The following is a 24107-nucleotide window of genomic DNA, read 5'->3' as shown; positions in this document are numbered from 1 at the left end:
TTCCATACATCAAGCAGTTCAGTGTCACAGTTTATTCCACAGTGCAGCAGATTTAAATTTTTAAATCCACACACACAACACGGAAGGCTTCTGTCACAGTCAAGGGAACACAAAAACTTTGCTGATTTTAACGTATTTAAATGTATTATTAATGCGTTAATAATTATATACTTATAATTAATATATAATTATATACATGATGATTTAATGATTATTAAATTCTTTTAAAATATTTTTCTGACAAGTAATTCCAACTCTCTTTAATAACACTAGACTACAAACCAATTCTTTTTTTTTTTTTAATTTTTTTTAACGTTTATTTATTTTTGAGACAGAGAGAGGCAGAGCATGAATGGGGGAGGGTCAGAGAGAGGGAGACACAGAATCTGAAACAGGCTCCGGGCTCTGAGCTGTCAGCACAGGGGCCCGATGTGGGGCTCGAACTCACAGACCGCGAGATCGTGACCTGAGCGAAGTCGGCGCTCAACCGACTGAGCCACCCAGGCGCCCCGACTACAAACCAATTCTAAAGTACAAGAAGGTATCTGAATTGTGATTCGGATTACACTAAACGCAGTACTCACTTCCCATTCGCAGTCTCCATTTGGAGCCTCACACCTGAGCTCTGCCTTCTGACTTAGGCAAGGTTATTGCAGATGCTGAGTACCCTCAATCTGAAAGGTTTGTAAGCGACACGTATTTAGGAACCTACCCTTTTGTCTCAATGTAAGCAGCTGCACAGAACTTTATAAAGATGATGAGAGTCAGGGAGGAGGAGTACTTTCTGTTAGAGATACTCACTTTCTACACACAAAATTGAGAATGTCCCAGTAGAAAGAAACAATCTGGAAGAGACGGGTAATACCAGGAACAGGGTGCGTAACATTTTCAGACTCACAAGCTTATGGTGATCTGTGGAAGAGGTGAAATAGCAGTGCTATAGGTTCAAGAAAAGGAAGAAGGGCAGGGGCGAGTATTCACATGAGTGTGGACTAAGAGGGAAATTCCTGGTCTCGGGTGTCTCTGGTAGCATTCCTGGCCTGTCCTCCTCACCTCTTTTCACTGTAATCTTAGTCCTTCCCCAAGACAAGTTCCAAGTAGGCGGAGATGGTAGGTGGTATGTAAGCAGGTATCTCACTACCTACTCCAGGATGTCCAACCCTTCTCTGACTTTCTCTCCATGGGTTCATCTGCTTACAGTCACACTCTATTGGTCACTCTTCCGACATCCTTACTGATGAACTTAGGATAGCACCTGTTTTCCTACCAAAAGCCATAGAGTGAGGGGACTGTATCCTGTGCTTCTCAAGTATCTACCACCTGCAAGAAACGTGGCTTTGCCTCAGGCCACTTCCTCTTTGTAAGTGCAGTATCTCAGAATGAACTGAGAACAACCCCATGAAGAATATAAGGCTAGCCACTGCAGTCTCCAATATGGGCACACTTGAATGCATTAACTTTGAAGGAAGAGAAAAATAAACCCAGTAGAAATCTAACTGTGTAAAAAATTAAATTAAGCTTAAAAATTAAATTAAGCTCAGAACTGCAAACTACCAAATTACAATTCAAGATAACTTTCCTAAGTTCATTAAAACAGTTCTCTGTCATTCTTAATACTTTAGTCATGGGATACAGTGACCTGGCTTTATAATCTCAAGAAACATAAGCATTCATTTGTATCAATAAATCCATGAAATAAATTATAAATGGTATTTTATTAGTTGTCTTTCTTACAAGTTTAAGTCTTTAAATGTATTCACAAGTAAAAAATGTCATCTATAAACTAAGGATAATAATTATCCTACTTCAAAGAGTTGCTGAAGAAAGGAATCATAAAGAGTACTTAGAACAGTGCCTAACACAGAATTAGTACTTTATAAACATTTGCTGTTGTGACTGTCATCTATTCACTTCCCAAATATAACTGGTGACATACTATTCAAGATCACTTTACAGTCACCACACTACTATATGCCTATGTTTTTTCTGGAGTCCTTATGAGCTAAACAACATATTTCCTTATACATTTTATTTCAACATTTGCATTTTTAAAGAATTTCTCAAGTATGAGCAAACAAGATGCAAAGAAAGTATTTGGGGTTCCACTTCTTTGAAAGAAAATAATTTCTTTTGCCTAGGAGAATAATAACCCTGAGCGAATTTATCAAAATCACAGAAATTAGTTTGCGTTTACAAAAAGCACTTCTTTAAAGCAAGGGTCAACAGACATTAAGATAGTAAATATTTTATTTTAGTCTTTGTGGACCATATGTTCTCTGTTGCAACTATTTAAGTCTGCCATTGTAATGCAAAAGCAGCCACAGGCTGCATGTAAATGAATATGACTATTTCAATAAAACTGTCTACTCCAGGTCTCAAGCATGCAATAAATAACTATTCATATAGAAAGCAAAATCTAATAGATGACGAAAGAATATGTACCTGTTGCACGATGAACAGTGTTTAAGAACTCAAACTATTTCCAGTTCTCTTATATCACACTTATGATTGCTTATCCATTAATTCTTCATTATAGTCCCTCTGATATTACCACTACTGCTCTATACCTATCGAAGGGGACACGTTGGCCTTAAACACATTTATTTGTACCTTCTCCTCCTCTTACCAACCTGATGAAGACAGCCAAACTCCAGTGATTTCTGGGAGAATACACCCAGGCCTTGATTTCTGAACATTCCCCTTTAGCTCAATCGAGATTAAAAAGTATTGGCTTAATTTAGTGGCCAAATTAGCAAAGCTGTACTGATTCAACTCCAGCCAAGTCAGCTCTTTTCTGGGATATTTGTTAGGTTGAGTGATGCTTAAACAAATTCATAATGAAGAGTTAATCATGAATTTTACATTCTGGTGGGGGAAAAAAAAGATGTTGCCAACTATCAGACTACTTAGAATTTAATCATACAAACAGGGCACCAATAGACATCAAGGTTGGAAAAATATTTACTTGTGTTATAAAACCTTTTACTTCTTCAATACAGACATTACTTCCTAAGTCCTAAGGAATGAACAGCAGCAGGTATTACAGGATTTATTTCTATAAGGAGAAGTTCAGAAATCAAGAAATAAAGTGTCACAGAGAGTCGACCCATTCGAAATAGAAGACCCATTCGAAATAGACCCATTCAAAATAGACCCATTTGAAATAGACCCATTCGAAATAGAAGACCCATTCGAAATAGACCCATTCGAAATAGAAGACCCATTTCCTGAACTCTCATCACTGTGATATCTACTACATAGCTTCTTTTTATATCTGGATATTTCCAAAGGAAAGCAACAGAAAGAGTTATTCCATTTCAATTCACTTCTCCTGAGAAAAAGTCAGACTTGCTGAGGGAAAACTCATGTATAATTTGTCTACTTCTTTACAGACAGTAGGAAGACGAATTTCTTTCAATACTCTTGTTGCCTTTCATGACCTAATCTGAAGGAGGATACCGACTTTCGCAGCTGCAAAAGAAAACTGAGTGTGATGGTGACTTAAGCCAAGCTGCGAACCACTAGTTCGGCAATGCCGAGCAGCATTTTGGTCACCCAAAGCCAAAAACTACTGTCACTTTGTGCCAAAAGCCTTGGCGCGATCTCTGCCATCACGCTCTCTACTTTAGAAGAACTGAATGGGATGACACTGCCCTTGGTTCCCCTGCATTTGTGAACTAAATCAGCAGTTCTAATTACTCAAGTCCATTGCCCCAAGGGGGTTCTTCAAATTCAAACTTATTTCACGGGTATTTGATGGGGTGAAAAAATCAGTCACTTTTTTTTTTTAATTGGATTTGTTGTTCCTGACTTTTCTGCACCACAAGCCACAACATTAGCAATGAAGCAGCAGAGGAGGCACAAGTTAAAACAAGTAAAGTAGGAGAGCCAGGAGCCTGAGGGAATCCTCAGACTGGAGCTGAGGCTGGCAGTGCTTGGGGTGTACACATTGGAAACGAGTGAATGGCAAGGAGTTAGGACCAGGGCGAAGGGGTAATGTTTACTTTTCTCAGCTTTAAGGTTCTTTTGGAAATTTCTGATATTTTAAGGCAATAGAAGAAGAGTATTTTTATGCAGTGATCATGTTCCAGCCATACGGAAACCTTGCAGAGTTAGAGAATATTCCAAGACTTGGCATAATTCTACGTCTTTGTTTATGCCATTCTTTTGGCCTGCAATGCCCTTCCTGCCTTCTGGCAAATCCCTCATCTAACCCTCCAACAGTCTGTCAAATTCTACTTTCCTTCTGATGAGGTTCTACCCAGCTCTGTTTACCTCAGGTAGCAGCTGTCCTCCCCTGTCCTGCAGAACTTTGATCACACTTCCATTACAATGCTCATCACAGTGCATGGTCACATCTGTTTACATCTGTCTCCTCAGTTACGCTGTGGGCGTTTAGAAATCAGAACCACATATTCTGGTCTTCTGTGTCATTTCACTCATAGAATCTAGCATGTTATTTGACACAGAGGAGGTACTCATGTCAGGCTGAATAAATTGTCTAGCCAAACTATTTTAACTTTGTTGGACTAGAAGAAACCTTAGATCCCGTTCAGCTCTTATTTTGAGAGACAAAGAAATGAAAGAGTTTAAGAAACATGTCCAGGGCTAGAGCTACAGGACAGCTCTCCCGAGTCCCTTTTCATTCTGCACAATACCACACCTTGGGAAATGACTGAACAGACTACCTTAGCACAAAACAGAGTCAGTCACTCCTCTCCTCACCAAGTTACACATGCCTCTTTAAGAACGAGGAATGGAAAAGGGAAGAAGGAAAAGGAAAAAAGAAAAGAGACAAGGAGGAAGCCAAATTGTAAACACCCCTAGATCAAGGTTTTTGGCTTCAGCACTACTGACATTTGGACTGGATAATCCTTTGTTGTGAGAGGCTTTCCTGTGCATTGCAGGATTTTAGCAGCATCTCTGACCCCCTCTACTCACTTAGATGCTGGTAGCAGCCCACCTCCCCAACTGTGACAACCAAAAATGTTTCCAGACTTTGCCAAATGTCCCCTGGGGGCACAATCACTCCAGGTTGAGACTGACGGCCCCAGGCGAACAATCTCAGAGGAGGTAATCTACACAACTTCAAACAAAGTACCAATAAATTAGCATGTTTCATATACTGGCTTCAAACCAATATTCTCATATTAAGCATAGAAGCCAGAACCTAAAATACTTAATCCTCTTACATTTCTATTAATCCATTTTATTAAAAACAATGATGTTGTCACTTGGCCTATACAACTGTTAATACAACAACTAGAAAGAAAGAAAGAAAGAGAAAGAGAGAGAGGAAGAAAGAAAGAAAGAAAGAAAGAAAGAAAGAAAGAAAGAAAGGAAGGAAGGAAGAAAGAAGAGAGACTTGCTAAACCTTACAGTTCTAAAAGAGATTAAACATACTTAATGTGTTGTAGATATAACCTTAATAATTTTTATTTCAGTTTTACTTTAAACTTGTTTAAAAGTCCTTCCTCAGTATCACACATAAGAATCACAAATTCATTATTCCTACAAAACACAATCTAAGGAAATAAAAATTAGTGAAAGAGGAAGCAAATATCTTTGACTTGATTTGAGTATATATCTTCCAAAACCCATGCTTTCCTTCATGGTACGCAAAAGTTTTTAATTAAGATTTTAATGTACCTGCATTTTTTTTTTCTGTTTTGATTCTTAAAAGTAATTCCAGTATTTATAGTTCTGTTCTAATTTCTAACTGAGGAGTGTAACAAATTCACATTTCAAAACCGAAATATTAAACATGAATAGTCAATGGCCAAAGTTATTACTTTTTATTTTTTATAAAATCGAGGTTTATCAAAAAAAAAAAAAAAAGAATAACCTAAACCTAGTCTACTCCATTCATCTAGTCCAATAAAACCTTATCATGACTTACTAAGTAGAGTCCAGAACTGTACTTGTTCAATTGTATAAACCACAACGTCCCATTTCTGCAAAGTTAATGAAACAACAGTCAGCCAACACAACTGGCTGGCTGGGATTTCTTGGGGTCTGGCCTCCAGCTCTTGGCTTTGACAGGGCACCACTGGATGGTGGCTGTCCACTCAGCTTAAACAGCAATGAAGACAGCAAATGGCACTAATGCCAGCTGCCATGTCCAGAACGACAGCAGGGATCCCTGAAACTCAGGTGGTTTCATCACTACACTGTGCAAACTGGATCCAAATGACACTCCAGGTCCACCCTTCTGCTTCTGCTTCCTGAACAGAGTAGCCTCCTATTTCCCACCCCATGTTACCATCCCCTGTGATCTTCCTGATTCCATAAAATAGGAACTTTAACCAGGGGAAAGGGCAAATTGCCAATCACATTATAGCCAAATTTCATTTCTTGTGGGGTTTTATCTACCCACTCACGCTTTTAAATGCAATTAAGAGGAATACCACAGCTTTAAGTATGAGGTTTTTAACCAGGAACTTTTTGCATCCTGCTCACTATCTCCTCAATAAGGCCTTAAAACCTGATAAAAAAGCAGATATAGATAATAAGGAGACAGATAATCAAACTAGACACACACACACACACACACACACACACACACACACACACACACTATTTTATTTCCACTGCAATCCACAGGCTCCCAGGTTATTTGAGAATCTGGAATGCTAACAAGACTGGCAAATCATAATTACTGCCACCAACCCTTCGACTTGTGACAATATTCAAAATTTAATCTCTTATTTAAATTTAAATTTCATTTAAAAATTGCATTATATTCCTACCCCAATGCCTCATTAAATAGTATAGAAACAATTCTTATATTTCAGATTCCCTCTTCTAATAATTAAGATCATATGACTATACTTAAAATAGTTTACTTATAAAACTTTGAAAACTGATAGCTAAAATGTTGATAATCTGCTAATTCCAAAAGTCAGCCATTTCTTATTATTGACTAAATGAAAGAAAGAGTCTGCTGTATTTTGGGATTTTGATGATGTTTTTGGGAAAATTTCCCATTTTTCTCACAGCCTTATGGCTTGGAGGCAGGGCTACTGCATATGATTCTACTATTTATACATGTGCAACAGATCCTGAGTGACAAAGGGGACGCAAACCCAGCCTAGCCTCAGTGCCAAGCCACATCTGAAAGGAAAAGTGCATTACTAGGATTCTTCTGCTCAGAGGTGGCACGTTTTTGTAATTTATCCAAAGACAAGTACACGCTAGCTAATCCCTACCTGACAGGTACACTACAGAGCCTCAAGAATCACTCAAATGTGGAAGAACAGGCCAAAAAAAAAAAAAAAAAAAAAAAAGCTCAATGACCAGAGGACAACCCTTTCAAATTCTGTGCTAACTGCTAGATCATAACCCTCAAAGGGCAGACTCTGTCTAAAGATCACGTTCCAAAATCCCAATTTTTACACAGATGTAAGTTTTAAAAATCCTAAATCAATGCTAACAAATAGCCCAAATTATTGAACTAATTCCCTGTTGTTTAACTTTTGTCTTTATCAACACCAGTCTCTTTATGCAACAGAGAAAATATAAAAATTCAATGTGGCACATGAATCCCCTTTAAAATAATATTACTTATGATGGGTACGTTTAAGGAAAATACTTCTGAGGTGTCCCACGGTCAAATTAGGGCTTGTGCATCGATAGAAATCATTCTAAAATCTTGGGGCAGAGAACAGAAAACAAGGAAGGAGAGCAAGAAAAGACATGGGAAGATAGGCGGGGAAGGAAAAGGATGATTATAACAAAGAAATGAAGGGAACAGAGGAAAAGCAACCCCGATTTTCTGCCTTAGGGTAATTACAGAGTGGTAAACAATATTCATGCAAATATCCAGCTTTCTAAACCACTCTTTCAACTACAGGTTTCAAAAACAAACAACCAGTAACAAAGAATCACACAAGTATTTGATTCTAATAAGTTTAAAGAGTTTCAAAACAGATACTCCCCTTGATTTAAGATGTTTAAATCATGAACGCCAAGATAAATAAGTTTCTTACCTCCTGTTACCCATTCATTTTTGGCTTTTTTCTCCCTTCTCAGTGCTCTCGGCCCAGGTCAACTGGTACATACAGTTTCTCAGAGCCCCAGTCAGCTGTTCTGGGATCAGCTCTGACAAGCACAGCTACCCTGGTAAAATGAGTTCTCTTTGCCTTTCTCATCCGAGAGCTTTCCTCCCATCTCAAATCAAAAAAAAAACCAACTTTGACTGTTATCTGTTTATGAGATTCGGATTTTTATGTGCATCTTCTCAAACTCTGCTTACTTTTCCTTTTTAATGCATTACTTTTCTGTTTCTGTTCTTCCCCGAGTTTTCATTCTAAACATGTGGTGTGGTTTTAAAAACTTTTTTCTTTGAATTATGAATGGTAGGGACAGATCCATCCAAGGAGTTTCAAACCACAGAAGACTCTCAGCCGAAGTGTGACTATACTACACCTGTCAACACCACCTGTGGTTTTATTACTCACTGGGGACCAAAGGCTGCTCTCCTTTTTCTGGTCCAGCAGCTTAGAGCTTCACCCTGTCTTACTACGAAACATCAAGGGAAAGATGTCAAAAAACTTTATACAAAACCTGCCAGGATGTCTAAGCAATATAATATCGATGAAGGAGAGGGCCTGCAGGGTATAAAACCTAAGGTCAGGAGACAAGCAGGAAGTCCCATCATCCTTGGAAGGTATGGGAGGGGGAAAAACAGAATGGAGAAAGACAGAGAGGAGAGGGGGAAGCTAGAAAGAGGGCAGAGGAGGGAGAGGGAGGAGGGCTGGTAAAGACCGTCTGATCCGGGACATGCCAGGGTAGCTTAAGCTGCTTTCCTAAGTATTTTGATGTTGTTATTCCATGCATTCCAGCCTACCGTATATTTGAATTACTTTGTTTCTTGCTCTTTTTTAAAAATAAAAGTTATATAAAAAAGAAAATCTTACTTAAGGCTGCTGGATAAAATACCCAGATCTGAAGTGTTTTGTTCTAAGTGTTGCGCCCAAAAGATTAACAAATCTTCTACAGCCTGTAATAGTTAACCAAGTAATCTTACATATGTAATCTCATTTCATCCTCACAATCTAGAAGGGTAGGCACTCAGTGAACTTAAATGACACTCTAGTAAACTGGGGAACGGGCACCTAAAATATATCTGGGGCTTTTTGCTTCATATACCGTGTTCTTTCCAGTATCCACTATTTTAATATGTTATATAGGATGGATTCAATTAAAGAAGTAGCAATATATAAAACATTAATTTTGTATAAGTCCAAATTTGTTTGTCAGAGTTAGATGCACGCCATTATACAGAAAAATAGAAACTAATTTGAATCTTTACTTACTGTAGAACCTTCTTTTCCCTCCTATATAACGAAGTATTATAACTTTATGTAAGAGCTCTAGAATTCAACTGTACAAGAGAAATGATCTCCTCATTATCTTCAAATACCATTACTTTATAACTTATACACAGAAAAACTATTTGAAAAGATATTTGGATCCTCAGGACTTGATGAGAATAAAACTCGAAGTATATAATATTTTCTCCTCTTTGTTCATAACGAAAATTCCATCTTAATACATGCATCATAATGTAACTTCATTATTTTGCCCGAAAGGAAAAATTCAATCCCTGTAATTTATCACAAATGAACATTATTTCTACTATTTTTTGTTATCCATTTGTACATATACCAAGTATTTTATGATACAATTTACTAAGCTATTACCTTTGGGAATTCCTACATGGTTGGGAATTCATGAAGTGACAACTTCAAAAGGAAATAAATCTGTACTGGGCAACAATGTTCAACAATGCTCAAACTCTAACAGAATTAAAACAATCTCCAAAAATATAAATTTGTAGCTTTGCCCACTTAAGCATTTATGAATCTATTTATGCTCACCTTTAAAGTCCAAGAAAATTTTAAATTAGATTCTCTAAGTTTTCTCTAAACTTTAATTGATGCACATTTTCCAGTAACTCCAATTTCCTCAAAGTAATATTTTGGAGGAATTGAAAATATCAATGGGAAATCATAATGAAACAAAAAAAATTGTATCTTTGAACTATGCTTTTCACCAGAGATGCATAAGAATTTACTACTTTAGAAATACTTCTAAAGTTTTATTTTAAGTCAGTGGCAATATTTGGGTGTATTATGATGACATAAAACACACACTGAAAATAATCATTTCTATGGCTGACTTCATACAGACCTAAAATCACTGAAGGGATTTAGCCCCCCAAATTAGGAAGTCACTTACATTGACTCTGACCTCCCATCATGAGAAGTCCAGGTGCTTCTTCTTGAACTTCAAGGGCTCGGGCAGCCCAGGCATTGCCCCAACACTGCTTAGAGCAGTGGTCAGTCTGGAAGTAAAGAAGCACAGTAGTATCCCAGAGTGAGTGTTTTAAACAAGGCCTTCAAGAGGCACTAACACTGCATCCATGATTGGCCACATGCCATTTGAGACTATAACATTATCCCACCACAGCAAGAAATGGTGATGACCTAGAATGAACTGCATTTCTCCAAAGAATATATCATAAAAGGGTTATAAACACATGGTTCCATATTGCCATTCATTGGAAATGAGCTTTAATGGAATGATATTACACCTCCATATTTAAAAAAATTCTGAAACATACAGAAAGTCAATGGATTATATTGTTGTTTATAGGTAAGAACAAAATCATATGAATCTCATAAAATAGGTAAAATAATTTAAATGAGCTTTCATTACAGAATGTATTTGTTTTGTTTACTCTCCCATCTTTAAAATAATTTAATAGATATCCCATAGCTAAACTAATTTAATACACATACATCCCATCATTTCTGAATAAAGTACAATATATTACTCAACATATTTTTATGTTAATGTTAATTAACATAATTAATATATGCTACATTAAACTCAGAGCCACCAACTGGAAGTGGCACTGCACTTAATCCTGGCCTGGGAGAACTCTAGGGAAGAGCTTGACCAGACTAGCTCAGGGATACAGGAGCTATTCTAACATCTTCACTCACTCCCCAGTGCTTTAGGAAACACAAATGTATGCTATCCCTAAGGCTCATCTACCAAAACAAGGCCTGAGTTACAAGGAGAGGTCTACTCCAAGGGTTTTGGGGACCACACAAACTCATTAAAAATAACACCATCTGGACTAGCCAAAAGAAAGCTGTGGAGGAGACTGGAAAAAGCACTGGTTTAAGAGGAAACCAAGATTCTGTTTCAGTTCTGAAGATAAATGGTTCCGTGACTTCACCAAGGTCTAGAGCAATTCTCTGTTTCCTTTCTAAATATTGGCAAAAACAAAACACTCACACACACACACGCACACACACACACACACACACACACACACAACCAGATGGATGATTCTGACCCTGATCACCAGGGAGCTTTTGAAGAGTAGGCCTATATTCAGTCCCCATTCACAGAGATTCTAATTTGATGTAATTAGAGTATAATGAAATGTAAGTATTTTTTTAGACTTCCAGAAATAAAACTTAAAAATGGCAAATCTAGAATTCCAGATGATCTCAAAGTTCCCTCCCACCCACCAAATTTTATAATTCTGTACCATAGCTCATTTTGCCACTCATGGAAACTATAAAATATACATTATTTTTTTAAAAAAGGGGCTTCAAATGGTAGACAAAGAAAGCATTACACAACTATTGAACCATATAAATATAAGCCTAATTTTTTCTCTTTAAAATGATTTACTATTATATACATGTTTATATCTTATACGTATTAATATATACATTACATGTATTGTTATGTATATATTATGTATTAATATACACGCATATATATATATACATACACACACACACACACACGTACTGGGTTGGGGTGGATAAAATATACCTATCCAACAACTTTTCAGCCAACATTTTCATTAGTCTCAAATTGCACCTACAAGAAAGTTTTTATTCACTTACTATGAAAAAGTAGCGTCTTTATATTGCAATTTTTTTAAGTCACACTGATGACTAAAATTTTAATTTCTCACGCTTTTAGAAGTCTACATTTCTTATTTTTTACTTGTACGAGTCTACAGTTCTAACATCTTGGAAACCTAAGAGGAAACTGAAAAGTGGTAATCAATACTAAAACCTGAGAAAGAAAAAAAAATCTTTTAAAGGACAACACAGTTATGAAATAAACCTAATTTTAACTAAAATGTGCTTTATAGATGACTCATGGTTGGTTTGTGCAAACAACTGGGAGAATTAGAGTGTGTATGCTTTATTGACAGGACAAGGGAAGAAGCAAATCCTATAAATATTCAGAAGCACAATCCCTTGTGAAAGCAAATATCAGCTATAAATAAAGAGTAAAATAAATGAAATAAAATGTAAATATAAAATGCAAATATATAAGTCATTCACTAGCAAATTCTAAGGTTACCACTAATAAAAGTTGTGACGGCTGATGTCATGGAATACTACAATCTGTAGGGTACTATCAGTACCTCCATTTTAAAATTTTTTTTTTTTTTTAATGTTTATTATTTTTGAGAGAGAGAGAGAGAGAGAGACAGAGAGACAGAGACCAAGCAGGGAAGGGGCAGAGAGAGAAGGAGGCACAGAATCAGATTCTTTTTAGTACCTCCATTTTATACCCAAGAAAGAAAGATCAGATAATCTGAGTAACTTCTCCAGGTACTCACATTTAGAAATGTCATAACTAGGATTTAAACCTAAGGCAAGCTTGACTCCAGAGATTCTTACCCTCTAAATGTTCTAGCAGAGCACAAGAATAAAGGAGAAGTCATTTGTAGGTGGTCCTTCATCATGACTTATACCAGTCAAACACCAGAGGCAAAACCAACTTTCTGCCCAGAAAAGGCTTTAGAAGAATCTATGTAAAGTTCACGGACCTTTTCTTAAAATGTTAACTTCATTTCCATACTTTCAAAAGAATACATGCATTTATTTATATAAAACGAAAAACAGAATGGAAAGTTGGCCCAGAAATACCATACAATATATAAGCTCACAATCATTTCTAGTGTATTAAACACTACAAGAAGCCCAAAAATTGTCTCAATGCTACCAGCATGAAAAACAGATTGAAGAAGGAGAAAAAGGAGGAGGAGGGGGAAGAGGAAGAGGAGGGGAAGAAACAGGAGGGAGTGGGGGACGAGAGGGGGAGGAGAAGAAATCCTTCTAAAAGTAGGAGTTTCAATAACCCTGTAAAGGCCTTTTTTTCATCTTTGATAATACTCATGACTTTTTGGATATTTATGTAAAGAAATCTTGGGGCAAATGCTCAAATGTGGATGTAAAACAAGCAGCACAACCAGTTCTTTGAAGATCTTTTGGTTCTAGTTCCTGCTCTGTCAATAACATAACCTTATTCTCCCTGAATCTCACTTTCTTCCCTTACAAAAATGAGAGGGTCAAAGTATACTGGTGAGTTTTTTTCCTAAATAATTTATTAAGGAAAATTTCAAACATACAGCAAACATCCAGCAAAGTTGAAAGAATCATAGGCTGAGCACCCATAAATCCTCCCCCCGACATTTTACCATTAATACGTGACTATCCTTGCTTCATCATGTATCCCAGCAACAATCTACCTTATTTCGGTGCACTTCCAAGTAAATCACAGGCATCGACACATCTCCCCCTAAATACTTCAGCATGCTATAATTGAGTTCGGTAACTGTTTAGTTTTTTACATAAAACACAAATATAATAAAACAGAAATCTTAAGTGCATACTCACTTAGTTTTAATAAATGCATGGACCCAAACTCCTTTCAAGATATAAAATACTATGTTGTTGAGTTTCTGAGTTTGTTTTCTAAGTCACAGAAGCCAAGATGTGGCAAAAATAGAGAAGCTCTATTAGAAGTAAGAGTGAAGATCTTCATCCTCAGTGGTCCCTCTGCACTGCCTCAGAGTTCTTAGAGCCCAGGGCCCCTCAAAGGGGAGGAAATCATCCCAGCAGATGCTCTCTGAGACCCCCTTCCAGCTCAACACAGCCATAGCCTCTTAGCACAGATGAAAACAGTTAAACCACTCTGACATTCTCTGCCTTTCACCATACATGAAACAAGGCCAATTTCTCAACACTTGGAAGTTTCACTGGTAAATTATAATTGGTTTAATTGTTTGTTTATTGTGCTTAAGGCGATCCCGTATTTGTGTCTCAGATATTCATCTTTTTAAAGTGATTTTGAATGGCAATTAATATTTTCCCACATTAGGGCCAAGCTCTAGTCGTAAACTGAAATGCACCTTCAAACATTCTGGCCAGTTCCCAAATACAGTACTAATTTGGGTCGGTATTTACAGTGACAAGTGGAGTTTTCTCCACATCAGGATTATAATTCCTGCTGAGATCAGTCTCCGTCTCTCCCTCTCTCCCTCTCTCCCTCTCTCTCTCTCTCTCTCTCTCTCTCTCTGTGTGTGTGTGTGTGTGTGTGTGTGTGTGTCTCTGTCTCTTACATTTTGACTTTGACATAATGTATATCTTTTGAGTAAACAAATGCCCTACAGGGGACACATGAGATGTTAGTTCAGCTCCGCCTTTCTTAACTTCAGGCCACTCTGCCAGACTTCCTGGGCCTCAGTTTTCCAGCTGGTAATATTGAAGGAGGGGTGACTAATCCTCAGCATTAAGAATGTCAATAATATGAGCAGTTAACACAAAATTCACTTCAAAAGAGCCATCTTCCTGAGAACAATTAAGTACCTGGCAAAGAAAGATACAAACCTGTAGTTCATCAGATCACTCAATTATCTTAAACATTCAGTCCCAGCCACAAGATTTAACTGTAGAAAGAGACTTGCTCTGTTCTCAGTAGTTATGGAATCCTGTCTGAAGAGTTGCTCCTTATTCTCTTCTTTTTTTTTTCCCCCTTTTTTTTTTCCCTTAGACCATCTTCATTAAAAGGAAATTCCAGTTTGGGCTACTATTATTTAATATGTTCCCCAGAACCTCATAAAAGAACAATATTGCCTGCCATATAGTACATTTGTATGAAAGAGGGCCTGATCTATGATGATTGGTTCCCCCTCCCCTTTGTACTCTCAGTTATTTATATTTTAGCTGAACTATTAATCATCAAATTGCCTCTGGTAAAGAAGATATAAAAAGATACACTCCAAGGCATACTCAAGTAAAGGAGAATTAGTAGAATGGACAAAAAAAATCTGGTAAGAATACTTTAAACCATGAGCATATTCATTGCTCAGGACTACTGGAGGACAATTCTCCAAGGGTCTCTTGTGAGCACATCTTGTAAGCAGAAGTATTGATGTCCTGGGTTCTAGGCCATCTTTTGAAGGATTTTTGTAGAGAGAAGAACCTATGCAGACAGAGCAGAGGGCAGATTTGTTTGCTGAGTAGTATAACATCTCTCACCAGGGCAAAGTCTGGGCAGGTTTGTTTGTAGTCCATTATAAAAGAGTTCCCTAATCTCAGGATCCCCGGTTGAGAGGGGAATCCTCTGAATTAGTACCGTCCACCTGGCTGACTCCACGGCATTCCTGAGGAACCTGGGGCACAAGAACTCTCACAAACATGGAGTTCATACTGTTTGCTGTGCTAGACGTATTAAGCGTCTTTGTCTCTGAATCAAAAGTTTCGGCCAATGTCTATGAAACGATACCAGGCTATCCCGTTAGCCTGCAAGGATCCTGCTGCAGGGACTGCAAACATCTCAGACCATTCCCAGTTCTTCACAAGGGCACTGGCATTGCCCAAGTTTTAGCCTGGTATATCCCTCTGTCTCAGCTGAGGGATCACTCAGTCTCTCTCTCTTTCTCTCTCTCTCTCTCTGTTCTCAGGGAACTCTGAACTGGCTTGAACATCAGACCTCCACACAGCTTTCCTGAAGTCAGAGTACTTGATGAGTTTGAATGGCGCTACAAGTTGCATTTTACAGAATCAAAAAATTACAAATGTTTATTTACAAAAGGTAACCTGGGAAAAATAACATAAGTAGATTCAAGACTTCTCCAAACCTGCATACATATAACATTTTTAATAAAGCCTGTTATCTGGGATAGCAATGGAAAAAACACCCTGACATGTTGCAAATGGTAAAAAGTAAAAACTAAATACAAAATACTATTCAAATGAAGGAAATGAATATATTTAAAAAAAAATCCTGAAAAGAGTTTAAACATCATTCCTTATTGGTGCTATTAGCCACCAAGGAAGGTGAGGGATGAGAGAGGACTATGGAGATTTATTGCATTGACTTCTTGTAGTCTTGGAACTTCCCCAGTGTATGCTGTAAATAACTATAAACTAAAATGCAAGTGTTTTACACAGTACCTCAGTTTAAATGGCTACTATGAGACAGCTGTTATTTTGCACAACTGCAAATTAAGGGTAAGGTGCAGGAGGAGAGTCTCAATAACATGGGATTTTGTTTTGGAACACAGTATTAACATCTTTTCAACTACACTTTCATACCTAAGCAGGATCAGCTTTGCCCTGAATTTCTCAGGTGAATAAATTATACATTTGCTTTAAGCGGTTCTCTGTAATTACGCCATAGTTCAAAAAGTAATCTGCATGTGCTGCCTTAGAAAAATAACACGAGGTGCTGAGCAAGAAGGCTCAGCTCTGAAAAGGCTCTTCTCACACAATAAAAATAGACAATAGTCAGGAATGTAAAGACGTAAACTGTGTTCTGTTTGTCTTGAGCACCGAATAACCCTCTTAGCATTGAGTGGACGTTCATTAAATAGTCACTAACTAAATTAACATAAAAAACTTCATTTGCATCGAGTATTTTAATCATCAACTCATGGTGTACTGAAGGTAACTAAAAAATCAATGATACGGACTAGTTATTCAAATAAGAAAAGTGCTCACTGAGAAAATGGCTGAAATCTCTTTATTTCAAAAACTGGAATAAACATGCAATTACTTCACAGGTTATGTGGTATGGTGATGATTTTTTTTAAAAAAAATATTTCCTTGTAAACCCCAATGCATAAAGTAATTTATATTTGATTAAAGAAGGAAAAAGATCAAGGAACTCAACCCCCAAATTTTTCTTTTCATTACATGTAAAATGAGCACCTCTATTGGGAATACAATTCTAAGTGTAATTTACTATGTGCTTACACAACTCTAAGGACAAAAAAGGCACATTTTTCTGGAGATGAGAGTATCTGCTCGTAACAGTTTGCAGTAATAAAGTTTCTAATCAAAGTGCCATGACAGAGTGATAACTCATCATCTAACTTCCCACAGCAGGTAGAGAATGCAGACCACTGAGCCAGGAGAACATCTACACAGGCACTTGCTCCAGGTAAAGGTATCACAATGGGCAGAAATTCCTACACTGGCCAATGCATGAAGCAAGACACATTTTTCAATATACATTTCCAGGTTCCAACTGGAGGAACAGATTTTACGCTTCTGACCTGTACCTCGGGATCTGTCATTCCAAAAATTTCTTCAAGTGATTCTGATACTTTGACGGGCTTGAGAGCTGTTCACATGGCTGACAGAAAGAGGGTAGGACAGCAGAACAATCGACAACCCAAATCAAGTTCTGGAATGAGAATTAGAAGGCGGCAAAGGAGTAAGTCACACTGGAAGGGCTCTGTGTCTGACAATTAAGAGAGAAATGGACGTCAGAGACTCAAGCTGGCGATCTTCCTCTTAGGACCAGGAAGACAGTCAAGGAAAATTGGACGCATGGGCCCCTACACTGTTAAAGAAGGCGATAATGCTGCCAACAGAAAATCTATCATTTTTAAGAACATCTTTGACTCTAACTTTTCCACAGGAAAAAAAGAAGTATTGCCACATTCAGCAGACCCATAAGTTCTGAGATTCGTGTTTCAGAAACATTAAAATCTGGGCAATGCAATTTAAGACTAAAGAATATGAGGGTAGTTTTATAACATGAGAGGCACAGGAAGGAGATGTGAGCACTTCATTTAGTTAATATTGAGAAGTTAACTTGAAAAGGAATAAGGGAGGGTGCCTGGGTGGTTCAGTCGATCGAGCGTCTGACTTCGGCTCAGGTCATGATCTCACAATTTGTGAGTTCAGGCCCCGTGTCAGGCTCTGTTCTGAGAACTCAGAGCCTGGAGCCTGCTTCAGATTCTGTGTCTCCCTCTCTCTCCGCCCATCCCTCACTAGTTCTCTGTTTCTCTTTCTCTCTCAAAAATAAATAAAAACATTTAAAGAAATAAAAAAAAGAAAAGGAATAAGAGAGTGAGTTCAGAAACAAGGCATCTGACAAAATCAAGCAAACTCTGGTTTTCCCACTTTGTAAACGGAAATAAATCGCTGCTTCCCCACATCAAGGAAGGTGTACCCCCCAAAGGACTGAGAGAGATGTATTTAATGATTGAGATTTCAGGCTCAGAACTCAGGCTTGGGTTTCATCACTTAGCTGTGTGAACTTAAGCATGTTAGTTAATCTTGATAAGCCCCAACGTCCTCATATGTAAAAGTGAATGATGGATGGGTGATAACAACAGTAACTATTTCAAGTGGTTATTGTGGTTATGGGAAATAATGTATTATTTTACGAAATTACTTATCCAATCCACATTACAAGTTCAGCATTATAATGTACCATACATTTCAGTTGCCCAATTTTCTTGAATACATTAGTCCAAAGATTCCCTTTCATATAGTAGTGAGGAAAGGGCCCCACATCTTGAAATGTGTGGCTTTCCATAGGATCACAGGTACTACAGTTGGAATTAGTTTTAGGGACTCTACTCAAACTCCCTCATTTCACAGGAGAAATGCAGACGTGGAGATCAAATGGATATGAACTATGTCTTCCTGCTGATGTCTAGAAATTTGCTTAAATGAACTTTTTCTTAGAGTTCTTCATTTTTTTTCATGAAACTGAAGAAAGTAACACATGTTCGTTATAAACAAATCAAACAGAACTAAAGAGAAAAGTCTCCCTTAATTGCCCCTCCCAATCCAACCTGCTCCCCAGAAGTAACTCCTTGGTACGTGTGTCCTCTGAGACTTTTCTAATGTGTTTACAAATACCTTCCCACATGATAGATGTGCTCTCAGCAATACACCAAGCCCTGAGAAACTGGTTTCAAGGCTTGCAGAAAGTTAAGCATCCAGGACTGGTATACAAATTTCCTGATTCTCAGTCCAGGGCGCTCTTCACCACCCCGTGATTCCTTATGTCCCCGTAGACTGTGTCACTGTTTATGTTCTAAACATTCTTCTGTGATTTTCCTTAACATCAATTATTTTTCTCTACTTTATTCTGATCTCTAATTGCGTCCTACTTATAAAATACATTTGTAGAAATTTAGCAAGATATTTGACAGCAGGGTATTGAAAATTAACTTGATATTTGTAACAAAAAATATATGCTACTATAAACTGTAAAACTACAAGCAACTCAGTCACCTTCTCTGGTCTCTGTTTCCTCATGTTAAAAATGAGGATGATGACTCCTTATTACTTACTTCTCACTCTGTTATTGTGACAGCCATAAACATTGCTTCAACTAATGAATAAAAATGTTTAATCACTACAGTGTTTATGATGGACTTTTCTTGAACCATTCCATGCCTAACATACCATTATGCCCATAGCATCGTCTAGGAAAAAAAAAAAAACAAAACTCTCCAAGTTGCTTTCAAGTTCTGTTTCAACATGCCCTTACAGCTTTCCCGTTCTTGGCGGCCTCATTCCAGCTTATTCTAAAGCAACTGAATCAGTATCAAGTACCTTAACGGTTCCTCATCTTCAAGATTTCGGAATGCTGGAGTACCCCAGAACCAAGTTCTTACACCTCTTCTCTTCTTTATCTGCAATCATTCCCCCTAGTGATTCACCCAATCTCACCTCTGTAAGTACCACCTGATGACTTCGAACATCGGATCTCCAGCCCAGACTCTACTCCGAACTCTAAACTCATGCGTCCAGCTGCCATTTGACATGACCACTTGGATGCCTAATTAGCATCTCACCTCCACACATTTAAGACTCAATTCTGACCTGCTCATCTCTGTGTTCCCCGTAATCTTATTCTTTCAGTTGCTCACGTTTTAAACTTTAGATCCATTTTTGACTCTTTCTCTCAAGATCCCACATTATGTTCATCAGTATATCCAGTTGGCTCTGTCTTCAAAATGTATCCAGAATACAAACACTTCCCTCAGCTTCTTAACTCACACCTGGTCTACGCCACAATCATATCTTGCCTGGATTACTGCAATGGTCCACTCATCTTCTCTTGCTTGCTCCTACCTCAAATCTATTCTCAGGCATTTAAGGAGCTTCCGAGACTAAACCCTGACTCCTAGCCTAATTTCCAACCTCCTTTACCTGAGTTCCAGGCAGAATGAGTCTAGCTTAGTGCTTTCCACTCTCCTCTTTAAAGGGTGGTATGATGCAAAACAGAGGATTCAGAGTTGGAAGACCTGGATATGAAGAGCAACACCACCAGTTACCAGTTACCAGAGGATTCAGAGTTGGAAGACCTGGATATGAAGAGCAACACCACCAGTTACCAGTTGTTTACACGCGAGACATTAACCTATTGTCTCAACCTATTTTTAAAATGAGAATAACAATGCTACTTGTTCTATTAGGTTGTTGTCAAATCAGATTAGAGACATGAAAGTGTTTGAAAAAAAATCAAGCTCTATAGAAATATTTAGTCTCCATTATAATCCAATCCTTTCTATTTAAAACCCAGTCCGTATCGCTTTGTAAACTGTTTCCAAGATGAACTAGTAAAAGAATATCTTTCCTATAGCACTGCTGGTTGCAAACATCTACTATATTTCAATTCAACTTATATCAGGTAATTCAATACTGCACTGCTGTTTAACTTATCGTAAGTTTATAAAGTGTCCTATGTGAAACTGGCTTTAGTCTGCATTTTTTAAATTACAATCATTAGTATATTTATTCTGTTGCTCCTGACCAGATTATAATTTCTTTTTAGGACGAGATACTCTCTATGAGGGGTGCCCGGATGGCTCAGTCGGTTAAGCATCTGACTTCAGCTCAGGTCATGATCTCACGGCTCGTGGGTTCAAGCCCCATGTCAGGATCTGTGTTGACAGCTCAGAGCCTAGAGCCTGCTTCGGATTCTGTGTCTCCCATCTCTGTTCCTCCCCGTCTGGTGCTCTCAACCTCTCTCTCTTTCTTTCAAAAATAAACATTAAAAATATATATATATTTTTAAAAGATACTCTCTACAAGATATTCTTTAATTTCTCACATATTTCACAGGTGCCTATTAAAAGAAAATGTACACATTTTTTATAGCTGATGTACCTATTTGGATATAATGAATAGGTATTACTTTAACATCTTGCTTCCTATATTGAAAGAAGTATCTACTATGGCCCTAAAAGAGAAAGGGCATCATGGCCTGAGTCCAAAAATGAATACATAATCGTCTTTTAATAAAAGCATAACCATGACATATTCTTAAATATTAGTTCATGCTGAACTCTGGTCACAAGCATAGTTTCCATAAGAAGAAACAGTTACCAAGTTGTATGTTTATCGTTTTTCAACTTTTTTGAGACCACTGTGTCAAAAATCCAAACTCAAATAATTTCAAGAAAAATAAGCAAGCTGTCAGGATCTCTTCAGCTTGTTTTGTTTTACATGTTTTAGTTGCAAACAATTAGCAAAATAAATGCTTTCTGATTTCTCTACTACAATGATGCAGAAAATATAAAACAGGTTTAAGGAGAAGTCAAAGTTAGGAAGCTAAAATTCTGGAAGTGAGTTTGATTCCTCAGCGGAACAGTTCCAGGGAAATGACATCGAATCAAATGGAAAAGACAAAGACAAAATAGAGAAATAGAGAAGCTGGGAAAAGGAGCCTTAGTCTACTATCCTGTAAAATGACTATACTGAGATACAGGCCTAATTCAAAGGTAATTCACTAAGGGTGAACAAAAGCAAATTTTAAGAAATTGGCTAGTCGTGTAATTATTCTTTTGTGGATAAGCCAGAGGAAACTGCAATAATTAATCTAAAACTAATTAAATATATCTTATCTTCTTCCTTGTAATTTAAATAATTCTCTGCTTTTCACCTAAATTGGTTGACTGTCCACCATAAATTAACCACATATTCTATGTGCTAGATTTTTTTCCTTAATTCTGTATCTCCTTTATGTTTTCAATTGGAGCAGCAAAATGAGACAATTGTTAAAAGCCCAGACTTTGGGGGCACCTGGGTGGCTCAGTCAGTTAAGCACCTGACTTCAACTCAGGTCAAGATCTCATGGTTCATGAGTTCGAGTCCCACACCAGCTCTGTGCTGATAGCTCAGAGCCTGGAGCCTGCTTCAGATTCTGTGTATCCCTCTTTCTCTGCCCCTCCCCTGCTCACACTGACTCTCTCTCTCTCTCTCTCTCTCTCTAAGATAAACATTAAAAAAAAATTTTTTTAAAGACAGAGCAGAAGGAAGTGTTAAACAACAAAAGAGATTTACACAATGAAAGAAACATCTTTAGCTATCCTTTCCCAGGCTCTCCATCCCTTTGAGTAGACTGAGATTATCATCTCGTGCCCTTTGCTCTCTACTTGAATGATTTATTTTAACATTTTTGTAGGGTAAGTTGGGTAGTTACAAACTTGTTCAGCTTTTGCGTGTCTGAAAAAAGTATTCCACCTTCATTTCAGAAAGATATCTTCACTGGGTAAAGGATTCTAAGTTGACCGTGTTTCTCTTTCAGTACTTTGAACATGTGGCTGCACCATCCATTAGTTAGCTTTGCTTACAGCGAGAAACCTGCTATCATTCTTATCTATGCTCCTCCACATGCAATTCCTTTGTGTGTTCCTCTGTAATGTGCTCTTTTCTCTTGCTTCTTTAATATTTTCTCTTTTTCGCTGGATTTTTAAAATATGATTGCAATGTGACATAGTGCAGTTCTCTCCATGTTTCTTATACTCGGGGTTTATGGAGATGATTGAATCTACGGATTGATTGTTTTCATCAGATTCAGAGATTTTCAGTCATTATTTATTCAAATAGTTTTCTAGGCTGTGTTCCACCACCACCACGCTGTGCTCTTCTCCTTCAAGAATTCCAATTACTTATGTATTAAGTCCTTCGACCTTGTCCCACAGCTCACTGATGCTCTCTGCCCATGCCTTTAAGGTCTTTTTTCTCTTTGTGTTCCGTTTTGCATAGCTTCTTGTATTGTGTTCAAATTTACCAATCTTCTCTTCTGCAATGTATAATCTGTTGGTAATACCATCTAGTGTACTTTTTATCTCAAACATTGGGTCTTTCATCTCAACAAATTTGATTTGGGTCTTTTTTATACCCTTTATATCTCCACATAACATGTTAAATCTTTCTTCTAGCTTCTTAAACATACAAAATACCACTGTAATAATTATGTTAATATCTTTGCCTACTAGTCCTATTATCTGTATCATTTCTGAGATTTTTCTCCTTATGGTAAATCATATTTGTGTGGTTCTTTGCAAGCCCTGTTGAGTTTTGAGTTACTTTTTATTATAAAGACAGTACAATGTCACATAAAGTTTGGGGAAATTGAATAAACAAAATGATTCATAACCTGCCATTCTAATACTGCTAATTTTTACATTTTCTCATCTATACTTTGTCCATACCCATGTATATTTTACACACTTTATATCACAGAACTATCCTTAATATTGCCCACAAACATTCAGATATAAAAAGGTGTGTGGGGGAGAATATACATATATCTAACACTAAAAAAACTTCTGAAGTGCTTTCTAGTTTTTATACACATGCATGTCTCATTTTTGCAGCTGTAAAATCAAAGTATATAGTCAAATTCATATTTTTATGCTGTCATTTTATAAAACAATCTATAATATCCCCATATAGTCTTTGTCATTATTTTTCTCTTAAATATTTTAAGGATTAAAAAATTATGAGACAATTTATGTTTATTTTACAAGTAAAATAATTCAATTATATGAAAGAAAAATTACTGGCAGACTTCAGAGATATTGCAGGTTCAGTTCCAGACCACCTCAATAAAGCAAATATCACAATAAAATGAGTCAAATGAATGTTTTGGTTTCCCAGTGCATATAAAAGTCAGGTTAACACTATACTATAGTCTATTAAAAGTACAATAGCATTGCATTAAAAAATACA

General features: G+C 37.3%; 1 protein-coding gene across 2 annotated transcripts in view; it reads right to left on the bottom strand.

The window, feature by feature from the left end:
* The window catches only part of TLL1 (tolloid like 1), a 209684-nt gene that overhangs the window by 167127 nt on the left and 18450 nt on the right, over positions 1-24107 (bottom strand). Inside the window, exon 2 of one of the 2 annotated variants that reach the window (XM_078445633.2) lies at positions 10243-10348. The exons of the other annotated variant lie outside the window; for it this stretch is intronic. Coding sequence (XP_078301759.1) covers positions 10243-10264 — 22 coding nt within the window. The 5' untranslated portion in view covers positions 10265-10348. The remainder of the gene's footprint in view (positions 1-10242; positions 10349-24107) is intronic. 2 annotated transcript variants of the gene reach the window in all.

This window comes from Panthera onca, chromosome B1 (assembly GCF_046562875.1).
Source record: "Panthera onca isolate mPanOnc1 chromosome B1, mPanOnc1 haplotype 2, whole genome shotgun sequence".
Taxonomy (NCBI): domain Eukaryota; kingdom Metazoa; phylum Chordata; class Mammalia; order Carnivora; family Felidae; genus Panthera; species Panthera onca.
Note: the sequence above shows the minus strand (reverse complement) of the source record. Positions and strands in the feature narration are given on the sequence as shown.